The following is a 12,598-nucleotide window of genomic DNA, read 5'->3' on the forward strand; positions in this document are numbered from 1 at the left end:
CAAAGTTGATGGAAAACTCCAGGTATCACCTTTTTCACATCCAAATAAGGAAACACTCAGAGCTTGAATTTTCTCCTCTCATAATCAGAAAGAAAATCTTGTCTTTGATACAAAGCTAATCCAGTCTCCTTAAGAGAAGTAAATTGCCAACATCTTTGCAAAGAGTCAAAGTTTTCTCTTTTGCAAAGAACTTTTGTCCTAGCATCTTTTACTGGATTTTGGCTAGGAAAACTTTTGCAGACCCTCTTTAGCTGTTTTAGGAAAGAAAAGACACTTAGCCAAATTTAGTCTTAATTGTAGAAATAAGAAGTGTAAAAATTGAGCCCCCCACCAGTCAGATATCTCATCACCTTCCCCATCATGTTTAAAAGTTGCTTAACCTGAAAAAAAACCCTGTATCCTGGAAAATTTATCAAGATCAGATAAGAGAATACTGGGATTGCTTATGCGTTTTAGAAATTGAGATGAGTTCTTGTATTCTTGCATCATAACTAGTAATGTTTTATTGATAAAGAAATAAGTTCCCCAAGATCCTTCCAAGATCTATGCTCACAGATTTAGACTTGACATATGTAATTATTCAATGCATATACTATGAATGGATTTCCCTGTTCAAGTGATTATCTCAAAAATGAAATGTATCTCTAGCCTCCTCTTTCGTCTACCTCCTCCTCAAGATCGTCCCAAATTTCAGTGATAGTTAGTCTTCAGTACCAAGACACATAGTCCCCTTTTTCCTGATTGGATTGTTTTTTTCATTTTTGACGCATGTATTGCCTATTTTTTGGTAGCTGACATTCCCCTTTGTCCCAGCTGTGTCTCAACCCTGGTTGTTTGAAGTCTGAACAGCAGCGCATCATGAAATGTGGCACACACCCTCCAAGGATTGGGCGGTGCCAAAGGGGGGTGGAATTGATACCAGAATGCTGCCAAATAAAGAGGGTAGCCTTAAAAGACATGGGGGGCCCTCTCAAACTAGCCTGTGTGTCCAGAAAGGCCCCATGATGGAGGCCAGGAAAACTCCATATTGGAAGGCTGGGCTGCATAGCCAAGACATGCCTCTGAGTGACCTTCTCCCACATACATCTTCTCTAGATGGAAAAAATACTGGGATGTGCCAGTGTGAATGGATAATCCCATCACAGTCTCTCCTCCTCCCGTGACCCATCTTTACCCCATCTCTGTCAATATACTATTTCGTTACCTCATTGTAGTGTCATTTCAGTCTTTCTTGGGAATGTCGAAACCAAATTGTCACCTAGCTGCCCTTCCTGAATGGTAATACAGAATTAATTTGTTTAATGATGATAATGATCAGTCTCCTTCAGACTAAATAAACTTTCAGAGACTGAAAGGGGGGATTGAAGGAGAGCCCCTGAATAATTAATTAATACCCCCAATGATAATAATATTTGTCTTATTGAGAAAAAATATGCTTTGTCTTCAAACTAAAGGGGTCTGTTGTAAAACTGCCGTTAGAAGCACAGACAGCCTTCAGTTGATGGGTGTTCACAGATGTGTATTAGGATAAGACAAAGGGGCCTCATTGAGAAGCTTCTTGCTGGAGCTGATAAAGGAAGGAGACAGGAGGAATGGAAAAGTACTAGAAGGAGTTGCAAGGGGGTGGGGAATGTTGAATCAGATAAGTTTATGTGTCTGCCTGCTTGTTTTGTGTGAATACAACTGGCTGTATGTAGAATGATTTTAACTCAGAGATTTTGGGGGCCCATGCCTGACTGGGTTCTGCTTATGGTACCATAAAGTAAACCTCGCTTCAAACCAGTAAGTCTGTGCGGACCTCGTTATTTCTCTGCTTCATACACACAAGGCTTAGGTTCCCATTTCTTTCCAATTAGACATAATGAGGGTAGTAATATCTATTACTTATTCTAGTGCATTAGGAATCTTTACATGCAGTTTGGGCTTCTATAGCTCCTCAAAATGCTCCAATCACAAGAGGTAGGCAAACTGAAGTAAAAATTGGTATCACTTAAAACCAAACAACTCCATGGGCTGGATCCACTAGAAATTTCCATTGACAGACAGGATTTCCATCAATGTAGTGCAACATTCTCATACCTCCCCTCCCACTTCAACCCCATTGCCCTCCCTCCCCATATTACTCTTTGAGGACAGGGGACGCACTCAGGAGCAGCATGAGGGGGGAGTCTGCAGTAGGAAGGGGAAACAGCAAACCTCCAGTCCCCTGGAAATCCTCTGCTGGATCCAACCACATGACTCTGCTAAATCTAGGAGCTCCATTCATATTACATTTTGAGGTACAATATAATTTTGAGGTACAAGATAAAGTATTCCTGCAATAGATGATATCTGTGTGCATCAAATTTTGGCACAAGACACTCATTAGTAAAGTCTGAAAAATAGAGCATTTTGCCTTCCTGCCTTTGGCATCTGAAAGATATGTCAATTCAGCTACCAGTGTTACCAAGTATTGTTTTGTTTTCAACAACAACCCTAGTTTGTATGTTCCTAGAACTGTTGTGTTCTTATTCACAGGGCCTATCTGTCCTCAAGGAACTATATTTTCTCCTGCCCAAGTTATATTTCTGAAAGAGACACCATTTAGCTGTTCATTTATTTATTTATTTAGGATTCTGTTAGATGAAATGCAACATTTTCCCTTTCCAGAGTCTTAAACACATCATGTTGGGTAAAACAACCATTTAATACCTAAAGGATGGCCTTCTTCCTGGGTATAACAGATGAGGCTTAAGGAAGTGTGAGCTGGAGCTCTGCACAGATACAATGACAGTCATGGCATTAACATTTTTTCCCATCCAAACTCTACCTCAGACAGTAACACCAGACACATCCAGGGAACCTTTGTTACAGAGACATCCAGAGTTTTTCAAAAGTTAGCCACTGATGCATAAAATTGTTTCATATACAGATGGAAGACCCATCACTCAGAGAACAAAATACAGAGTCCATTTACCAGGGTTACAAGATGACCCAAAGAGAAGGAGCAGAACTACCCTGTGAACCCTTTCTTCAAACTATATTGAGTCCCTAAACACAGAGGACATAAGAAAGCCAATCCCATTAATTCCAATCCCCAACCAGAAGTTATCAGTAGGGAATGCATAATAGCTAGATCTCAGAATACATGCTGTATTATGGAACATTTGCAGTTACAGGACAATTGTGTTTGTATTTATGTCCCACCATTTTTGCTTTATCATTACTGTTTCCACTCCTTTCTATTTTATTCCTCAGCAACTACAACACAATCTCTTAATAGTGCCATTTTCTACCCCAATTTTATCAATCTATCTTGCAAACCCTAACATGACTGAATGCTAATTGCCCTCAGTTGCACAAGTATACTGCATCTCTTCCCAGTTTTGAAAATCTCACTGTAAATTGTAGAGTCACAAAGAAGTTGTTCCTCGTCCAGTTGGACAGAACTCTTATCCCCCCCCCCCCATTGTAATGGCCCTTTCCATTGGATTTAGCAGAATGGTCAAGAGTGACACAACATGAATACTGGAGAACAGTTTGGAACATTGTGATATTCATATGGATGGCAAAATATTCATATCAGTCCGTGTAGCTATAAATATGGGAAATAACCCTAAGGATGAGCAGTTGTAAAAGTTCTTAATGTTAGAAACACATCCATGGTAACTTAGATTATTGCCATTGCAACCACTCAGATAATTATGGTGATTGAAACAAATCTTTTGTTGTCCACTCAGTTAAAAGACGTTTGCTGTCAGATAACAGTATGGTCCTAGGATAAGCTAAGAACCAGGATCCCTACCCTGGTCCAATGAAGTTCAAACTAGTACTTTGATAAAAGCAGAATTGCCACAATTTTTCAAACACAGGGGCTGCACCAAATAGATTTCTTGGTGCATACCTGCAGAGTCTTTATTGATGTGATACAGAGATATTCCATGCCAAGAATATTGTTGGATGCTGAGCACATAGATCCAATGTAAAGCACACAAATTCAATGTAAAACTCCAATTATGGACCAAATTCATACTGGAGAATCTCAAAGATTTTTGGTTGCTCCATATACCTGGAAGACTTCTCCTTCCTAACCATACAATTTGATTTGATATGTACAAATTGCTGATGAAAGTGAATTATTGAAGTACGTTCACCTATTTGTATGAACTGTATGTGTTGATCACGGGGTGCTGCTGACACACTCAGTAGCCAAGTATGATAGGGGAACAGGATCACACATGCAACACCAAGTGACTGACTAGCACTGGGCACTTTGAAATTGCATGTGCTGATGCCTCATTTATACAAGGTCTATACCTGAAAAATCCAATGAATGTAGGTTTGGATAATGTTATCAAGTCCCAGGTTTATGCAGAATATCAAAACCAGAGTTTGAATCTATGGGGCACAAAAACCCACCCCTGCAATGGCAGCAGAGGCAAGCAGTATGGAACCTAGTAGGGACAGCACTCCACATCCCTATTCTTGTTCAGCTTGCTGACACCACTGCCTCCAACCCCTACTCCCCATTAACCCTGTCTTGTCTGCAAACATGCCAGTGTGACGGACGCCTCTGAAGGGGAAAACAGCCACTCACTTGAGGCTGTGGGAATGCTGCTCCAGCATCCAATCACCTTTGAGAAGGGAGGATGGAATGTTGGAGGGAAACACAGCAGGAAAGAGTTCAGTTCTGCCTCAGGAAGAGAGTTGTGAGAACTCAGGTCTGGCTCAGGAAAAGAGCAGTCCAAGTGAAGGGTAGCTCTGCTTGGTAGTGTGGCAGGGTGGTTTGCCTCTACTTCTGACAGAGTGCCCAGTTGTTACGCCTGGCTCTAGCAATGAGCAGATCTTGTGCCATTTAGTCTGACTTTCAGGAAAAGGCAGGCTGGTGTGGGTGGGCTCCTGTGTGTATATTAGGATCCTACCTCACAGCAATGAACCCAAAGTCTTCACAGTCACTATCTTTAGAACACCTAGGAACTTAGGGGAAGGTTTATAGTTTAAAATAAACATGGTCCCCCCCTCCCCCAAATTATAGGAGACTGTGTGGGTCTCCTCAACTGATATTAATGGCCTGTCACAGTCAGGATTATCAGCAGCCCTGCAAAAACCTTTTCCCTCCTTTTCTGTTTCCTTACCTAGCTGCACTAAAATGCTACCACACAACTCGGAGTCAGCAAGGGAAAAAGATCCTTCAAAGGACTAGAAAGCGAGTGGGGAAGGCACACCAAAACAAGCTGCTCTGTGCCATTTTGGAAAAGGCAGTTCTGCACCTTTTCTCATTGTGGCAGCTACACCAAACATTCCCCTTTAACCCAGAGAAAAACATGTTTGTTTTTCCTCTCAATTAAAGGGGAAAGCCCCAGCAACATCCATAATATGTGGATGTTCCCCTTTAATCTCCCTGCATTCTATGGTATGGTAGTAGCCTATGTGAGCTGGATATTGAAAAAAAGCTTCTATATAAATGACATACAAATCTGGTGTGCTCAAAGATGAAACTGATTCTAGTGGCGGGCAGAATTAGCAGCTGCAATCTCCTTCTATATCAGATGTAGCCAGGACATTTGTCAGCACTGTCCCAATGTTGGCAAATATAGCTGCTTTCAGATCAGTTACTTTTGACAGCACATAAAAACTGGTATTTTGCTATTTCTAATAAACATTATTGATCCTAATCCTGGGCTCCTAGGTACAGATTCACCATCATCAAGAAACCTGGGGACTATGTCAATGCCTGAACTTCCCTTCCCTTACTACTACCTTTAGGTGAGTAAATGTGGCACAGTTCCAGTGAGGCACTGCCCAGAGACTAATGCTCCATCTCCTACCTACCTATCTTTCTTTTGGGAGGGGGGCACTCCTTCATACTGCTTGCCTGATTCATTGTTTAAAATGTAGAACCAGCAATGCAGAAAGCTATTTGGAGAGAGCCTTACTCCCAGCGAAGCACAATTTGTCTGCCCTCTTTGAAACACTACAGAACTGAGGGTTCCTTACGAACTGGTCAGCTGTGGGACATCTCATTTCAAGGGGATTCTGTGCATAACTAAACCTCCTAATCTTGTCACAAAATCAACGCAATTTGAATTTTGATTGTCTTGACTGAACACATACATTTTTCTGAGTGAGTTTGGGGAAAACAGAATAATGTCTAATTACATAGTGGCATTGTATGAAAAGATTTCTGCCATAAATCTCATTCCCAGGCGCTGCTTGCTAGGAGCCCATTCATTGTGCTGATTAATGCCAAATCACTGGAAACAAAAGAGGAAGCTTGCCGCCCAAGCCCGAGCTTGCTGCATAAGGATTTCATTTATTTGTTGAATAAACTCGTGCCTTTCAGTTCAGCTGTTGGTATTTAATCAATTTCATCTAAGGGATCAACAGAGTCTCAGACACAAAAATGAAAGATGGAGCTCAGCTGAGGTAAATAGCTTTCACTGGGTCACAGAACGGTTGCATGGCCCAGGGAACAATGATATAGGATAATCCCAGGAATGACTGAAAGACGAAGTGGGAGAATCCTGTGTAGGTTAGATTAGCATTTAAATCTGCTCTGGATAGGATGAGAACGGCATACAAAATGTAGGGTGCTTTCACACATAAGGCTGAGGAACAAACTGTATGTTACACTTTGGTCACATGTAATGTTAGCTCCTTCATGTTGCAAAGCACTCTCCGGAAGGGATGCTTTGCATTAGAAAATGGGGTTATGTCACCCTCACTCTCTCCACTTCAAGGTGCTTTTACCCTGTCAGTCTTCTGTAGCCATGCTTACTTTGCAAACACAAGTCTGGAATGCACAAGGGCAAAAGCAGCTTGGGGATGGAGGGTTAGAGAGGAAGGCCAGTAACAGGAGAAGGGCTAAGCTGTGCATTTCACCCTGCTCTATTCTCATTTCTTGAGGGCATTTTGCAACAGAGAACAGTCATTGCAGAGAATAGTCATTGCACCGAAGGAGTGTGCTTCCACACAAAAGTTTATACCCAGAATAAAACTACATTGGTCTTGAAGGTGCCACTGGACTCAAACTTTGTTCTGCTGCTTCAGACCAGCATGGATACCCACTGAATCTAGGCACTTACAATGTTATCTAATTTGGCCCTTCGTTCACCTTTGATTCTCTCTTGCACAGTTTATGTTAACATCTAAAGCAGTGTTCACATGGAAGAGAAAATGGAGGAATAGCATTTGTAACGCACATCAGCCGACAGCCAATTTAACATTTACAATTACACATCTTCCTGGAGCACAGAAACTGCTTGAGGCCACATATACGAAAACTTTTTCTCTGCCAGCAAGAGATAGGATCAGCTTGGGACAATTTGATTCCCAAAATCTACAAACAGACCCATAGCGCAGAGGTCATAACTCTCTCCATCCTTATGTCACAGCGAAAGCTCCGAGCACAAGATCTGGGCCCCTGTGTACAGCTGAAGGTGCTGTCCCTTGCTTCCTCTAGGACAGCTTTGCCCACATGATTTCAGTCCCAACGACAACCCCCTACCACTCCCATCCACAGTAGCACATTGGCTGTGTCTCCTCTCTCTACCGCTCATAGTCTGCCTTTTACCAGCTGTGTGGTTAACAGTCATGCCCCTGCATCAGGAGGCTCAGCGTATCATCAGTGAGCAGCACTGAATATGAGCTACATTGGAAGAAAGCGGGCTCTTAGGAGTTATGCCGTTCCCATGCCTTCACAGTCCTAGTACAAGCATGATGTTCTGATGCACAAGTGAAGGATAATGAAATGAGATAGGGAGGGAATGCTTTGGCACCTTTTGAGCCCTTGTCTCCACTGCTGAATGGCAGAGGGAAGTAGTGTGCTTCTGCCAAAAAATGTCTCTAGGTTCAGTTGATCAGCAAGGTGTTCCTCACCCCACCTGAAGAAACCATGAAGACAATTCCTAGAGAAATTGATTCTCATTCATAAATAGGGAGACTGGTCCATAATCGCCTTCCTCCTCTTATGTTCACCTCTTACCACATGGGGGCTCCCCTTCCTCTTATGTGGCTACTGCTTGCCTTGGCACCCGATTCCTCTCGCTCTGCTGCTTGCCTCTCCCCTTTTTGCCACTGTCAACCATGTTCCTGCTTTTGGGGGGCCTGCTTTTGTGCCGCAGTTGGCGGTCTCCACACCACACACGCTCACAATACTCCTCCACTCTCTGCAGGTTGGTATAGCCAATGAGGTGCATGATGTCTTTGAACCACACCTTTTGCCCATGCAGCAGGCGGGGATCAGGCACCAGGCAAGGTGGCCGTGGCAACTCTTCCTCCTCCCGCTGGAAGACCTGTTCCAGCTGTTCACTCTCAATCACCTCCAGCATGATTTTGCTGATTGTCTGAGTGAAGCCATGTTCCTGAGTCTTGCAGTAATACATTCCAGCATCCTGGCGGAAGAGCTTGCGGAACAGCAGACCTTGCTCTGTCTTCAAGATGCGTTCATCTGTTTTCACCTGGAAGGACAGCAGGGACAAAGGCATAAAGGGGCAGATTGACCAGATTTCCAGTGGTGCACCAAGACTTACATAGTAGTCAAGAGTATGGAATTGCTAGGCTTTGAGAGAAGAGAGTACTGGCAGGACTGTATTTTATAGAAGCAGATAATTTGGTATTGGGCACAAATTAAGTATCTGGAAAACCTCATGTTTCATATACATTTTGACAGCTATGAAAGGCTTGAAAGAGCATATGGCCAATGTCTGATGAAATTCTGGAATGCTTGGATACCTTTGTGTATAGAATTTTCAGTGTTCAGTAGTAGGGCATTGAGTCCTGTATGCATCTTCTTGCCTATCTCCATGAATAAGATAGAATGAATAAATTATGCAAAGATCAAAGATGAAAGGAATAAAAGTGCAAAATTAATAACAGAAGAAATAAAAGTGCAAAATAAGTAAATGATGGCAGGTTGTTTATTATTTATATAAGACCTAGGATTCAGTGATTCTTGGTAAAAATTTTGCACTTTTTTAAAAATGCAAAATACACATAATTTGAAACTGTGAAGACATTGTAGAAGAATGGGTTCAAGGTGGGATACTGCCAGACAGAGGGTGGAACCAAAAGGAATCCTCCAAAATCAGTACAATCCCATTAGTGACTTCTGAACTATATCTTCAGAAACAGCAGGCCTGACTATACAGCCCATTGAATGCAGGGAGAGTTGCTTGCCCAAAGCTGGAGTCTTATTGCCCTCCTAAGAAACACAAAACACAGAGTTTCTTCCATCATCCATCCTCTTTCCTTGGCATTGAACATCAGTCTCTTTTAAAGCAAATGGCTGCAATTTGGTGGCCTTAACATCCCTGTCTCCTGAAGGAAGCTTTGACTTTTTCAAAGCATACACCCTGGAAATCTTGTTGGTCTTTAAAGTGCTACTGGACTCAACTCTTGTAATAATCAAAGAATCCAATCTCTCTCACTGAAAACTTTCCCCAACTGTTCCCATTTCCTGTTCCTTCTTTGCAATTAGCTGAGCAGCTCACTGTTACATGTAAGCAACAAATACCCTCTTCAGCCCAGAAAGGATCTTTCTAGGAAAGCTGCACTTGCCTGAACTAACAACTGCACCCAGAAGAGCCACCCAGAGTGCTCAGATGGATAGCTGCTTTGTTTTAACAAAAATCACAACTGGCATAACAGGCTCTGTCCTGAGAGATGCTTTTGTTCCCCTTCTAACAGCTTTCACCTGTAGAAAAAACTCTTCTGGGCAGGTCTTACAGTACAGGCCTTGCCTCCTAAATAGAAATCTGCTCTAAGTGAAGAAAAAGAGGGAGGGGACACACAAGAATCCATTTATTTTATTCCTTTTCTTTTTGATGAGTGACTTGTATTTATTTGTCTTGCATATGAAACAAGGAGCCGCAGCCGGAATGGCACATTCCATTGCTCTGTGTGGTCTTTTAGAAAGTTTGAGGAGTGTATATGGAGTTGGGGGGGGGGGGACTGAGGAGAGATCAGACACTGCCCTGCTCCTTGTATGACACCAGAACAATCCTGACTGGCTCTTAGCAGACTTTAACAACAACAGACCAGCTGTGTTTATTGGTGAGACACTTCTGTTCCCCTTTTGCTCTAGAGACAACCCACAAATGTACACTATTATCACTTCTTCCAGTCTACATTTCAGTCCAGTTTCCTGGGAATTACCCTGGCCTGTTAAACTCTGGGAAAAGAAGGCAGAGACCTCACACAGCAGGAACATGGGCTTCTTTGCTTTCAGTTTAATTCAATAATTCCTCCCCAAGCTACAACAAACAGACAAAGTGAAGAAACTTAATGAAGAAGGGGAACAGAAGAGAGATTGCACAGAAAAAGCATGTGATGTAATACAAGCCAAAGAGAAGTACACAGAGAAGCCCTTAAAGAATGTGTCAACATCTGGGCAGGACGATTCAGGCTATCTTCTCTCTGGTGGCACTTCAGGATTATCTGTAGCCTCCTCAGGCCTCGGATTCAGCGGGAGCTCAAAGGAGCACAGCTCCTAAACCTTTCTGACAGTTCCACCTCCTCCTTCCCACCTTGTCCATTGAATAGTAGGTGCAGCTGCGTAACAATCCCTGGATGAGCTCCACCACCTTTTTTTCTACAAAATGACCCCTGAGCCTCATTAGAAAGCTTCAGGATAAATGAGTACTTTTCTTCTCCCCCTCAATCAGGAGGGCCAGGCCTCTTGCTGCAGCCATTCCTCCTCTTCCCTGCTAGCACTTCATTGGCTGGGGGGGAGGGGAGGGAATGGGGTTGTTGGCAGGTGGTGTCACCTCCAGCAAAAAAACCCTGAAAGTGACATGATGGCACTGAAGGTTACACTCTAGGATTAGCCAAAACTCTGTGACCAATTCCTCACTAGTAGTTGTTCTGTGTGGTCTTTTGGAAAGCTTAGGGAGGGTATATGGAGGGGCGGGGAGACTGGGGAGAGATCAGACACTGCTCTGCTCCCTGTACGACACCAGAACAATCCTGACTGGCTCTTAACAAGAAACTTAATCTCATGTTCATGGTAACCCGACTCAAATTGGGAGATAAGGCATAAACCACCTGCCTATCTCATTTTCCCAACTTGAAACAATCCCAGGGAGTGTTATATGCCATGTTAGGGGCTCCATAAGCACTGATGGTTTATACCCAGGCTTCCCTCAAGGGGCAAACAACCCCCCAGGGCCCTTTCAGGTCCAGAAAACACCTTACAATGGAAGGTGAAGTCTCTCCTTATATGCCACAGTCCCTTTCAAATCAGCCCTGGAATTGTGCTCCCAGCATGGAACTCATAATACACATTGGATTGCAAGGAGCAGAGAATACATAATGTGTAGTTAGGCCCTAAATTGAAACAGAAACTGGAAACAGACTTGGTCCACACATTTATTAGAATGCGGTGACAAAGTGCCAAATGCATGGAATGAATTGTATCACTTCAGGAGGCAGGTGGAAAAATCCACTTACTGAAAAAACTTCCCTATGTAAAAAAAGGGGGAAACACAATAGTGCCAGCAAAAGTTGTAGGCAGTTGGAAAAAAGGAAGACCCAGCATGAGATAGATTGACTCAATAAAGGAAGCCACAGCCTTCAGTTTGCAAAGCTGAGGCCATCAATTCATAGAGTCACTGTTGAACATATGAACATATGAAGCTGCCTTATACTGAATCAGACCTTTTGGTCCATCAAATCAGTATTGTCTTCTCAGACTGGCAGCGGCTCTCCAGGGTCTCAAGCTGAGGTTTTTCATGCCTATTTGCCTGGACCCTTTTTTGGAGATGCCTGGGATTGAACCTGGGACCTTCTGCTTCCCAAGCAGATGCTCTGCCACTGAGCCACCGTCCCTCCCTGTTATGTCAGAAGTGGCTTGACAGCACATCACATATGCAAAAAACAAGGCCTTTTGCAAGCAAAAAAAAAATTCTAGCACAGAATGGTGTTCTACATACTACACAGGGAATAGTTTTCTACATACTACACAGAATGAGGTGTTGCAGCCTGAAAACAAACATGATAAGAGTGCAGATAATAAATATTTTAAATAAATACATACTAAAGCTTTCCTCATTATTGTGATACCATGGCAGAAAAAGTGTCATCTGCCAGAAAAAGAGCAGCCAAAAGAAGCAGTAGGGTAATTGAATTTGATATGGATTTATTGCAGGAGAACAGATTCCTCTTCAGATAATTTATAAAAATTCCCTACTGAAAAAGATGCAACAAAGGTGAGTACATGGGAAAGGACACCTGCCTCACCTCATCTCCAAACTCCCCTGGGGATCGATGCACGAACCATTGCACTGTAGCCTGAGGAGACTTAGGGATGCACTCCAGGAAGGTGCTGTTGTGTTCCGTCCCATACACCACCTTTTCTTCTGTCTTGTCAAAGTCATCCACTACGGAAACATGAGTGCCCACATAAGAGACCAGTGGTCACCAGAAGCCATCCATTTCCTTATAGGGGATCAGTGTTGCCCAACTGATCGAATGTTCGTACTGAACATGGGGAAACTGGGTTCAAAACCCTTGCCCCATCAGCAGCTCATTGGGTGGCTTTTCAGGGCAGAGCAACCTGTTTCATGTGCAAAAAAGGGACCATGCTAAGGGACTTAATAACGTTTAAACAGAGGTAGCATGA

General features: G+C 43.0%; 1 protein-coding gene across 1 annotated transcript in view; it reads right to left on the reverse strand.

The window, feature by feature from the left end:
• Positions 1-7,529: 7,529 nt before the first annotated feature.
• The window catches only part of SEMA3G (semaphorin 3G), a 154,218-nt gene continuing 149,149 nt past the window's right edge, over positions 7,530-12,598 (reverse strand). Inside the window, exons 15-16 of the mRNA XM_060239998.1 lie at positions 12,217-12,356; positions 7,530-8,438 (exon numbers count right to left, since the gene is read on the reverse strand). Coding sequence (XP_060095981.1) covers positions 7,986-8,438; positions 12,217-12,356 — 593 coding nt within the window. The 3' untranslated portion in view covers positions 7,530-7,985. The remainder of the gene's footprint in view (positions 8,439-12,216; positions 12,357-12,598) is intronic.

This window comes from Heteronotia binoei, chromosome 5 (genome assembly GCF_032191835.1).
Source record: "Heteronotia binoei isolate CCM8104 ecotype False Entrance Well chromosome 5, APGP_CSIRO_Hbin_v1, whole genome shotgun sequence".
NCBI classification, from domain to species: domain Eukaryota; kingdom Metazoa; phylum Chordata; class Lepidosauria; order Squamata; family Gekkonidae; genus Heteronotia; species Heteronotia binoei.